Genomic DNA, 217 nt, shown 5'->3' with positions numbered 1-217 from the left:
CCACCTGCATCCTTACCTCGCGTTCTTGTTGACGACAGCGACGTGCAGAGGCGTCATGCCGTTCTTGTCCAACGCATCCAGTGACGTCAGAGGGTCCTCCAGGAGCTGCCTCGCCCTGGCATAGCTCTGGGGCGTCTGCCGCTGGCACAGAGAGTGGAGGCTCGGGCGTTCCTCCTGCGTGGCCTGGGAAAGGGAGGCCGCGGAGGCGTTTGAGTTA

The 217-nt window shown here is 63.6% G+C and overlaps 1 protein-coding gene across 2 annotated transcripts in view; it reads right to left on the bottom strand.

The window, feature by feature from the left end:
• Positions 1 to 217, bottom strand: part of LOC119593955 (ankyrin repeat, PH and SEC7 domain containing protein secG-like) — an 11148-nt gene that overhangs the window by 4848 nt on the left and 6083 nt on the right. For both annotated transcript variants that reach the window (XM_037942975.1, XM_037942974.1), the window contains exon 2: positions 17 to 183. In XM_037942975.1, the coding sequence (XP_037798903.1) occupies positions 17 to 183 (167 nt within the window). The remainder of the gene's footprint in view (positions 1 to 16; positions 184 to 217) is intronic.

Source organism: Penaeus monodon, chromosome 33 (assembly GCF_015228065.2).
Source record: "Penaeus monodon isolate SGIC_2016 chromosome 33, NSTDA_Pmon_1, whole genome shotgun sequence".
Classification (NCBI taxonomy): Eukaryota; Metazoa; Arthropoda; class Malacostraca; order Decapoda; family Penaeidae; genus Penaeus; species Penaeus monodon.
This window is presented reverse-complemented; position numbering and strand designations above follow the sequence as displayed.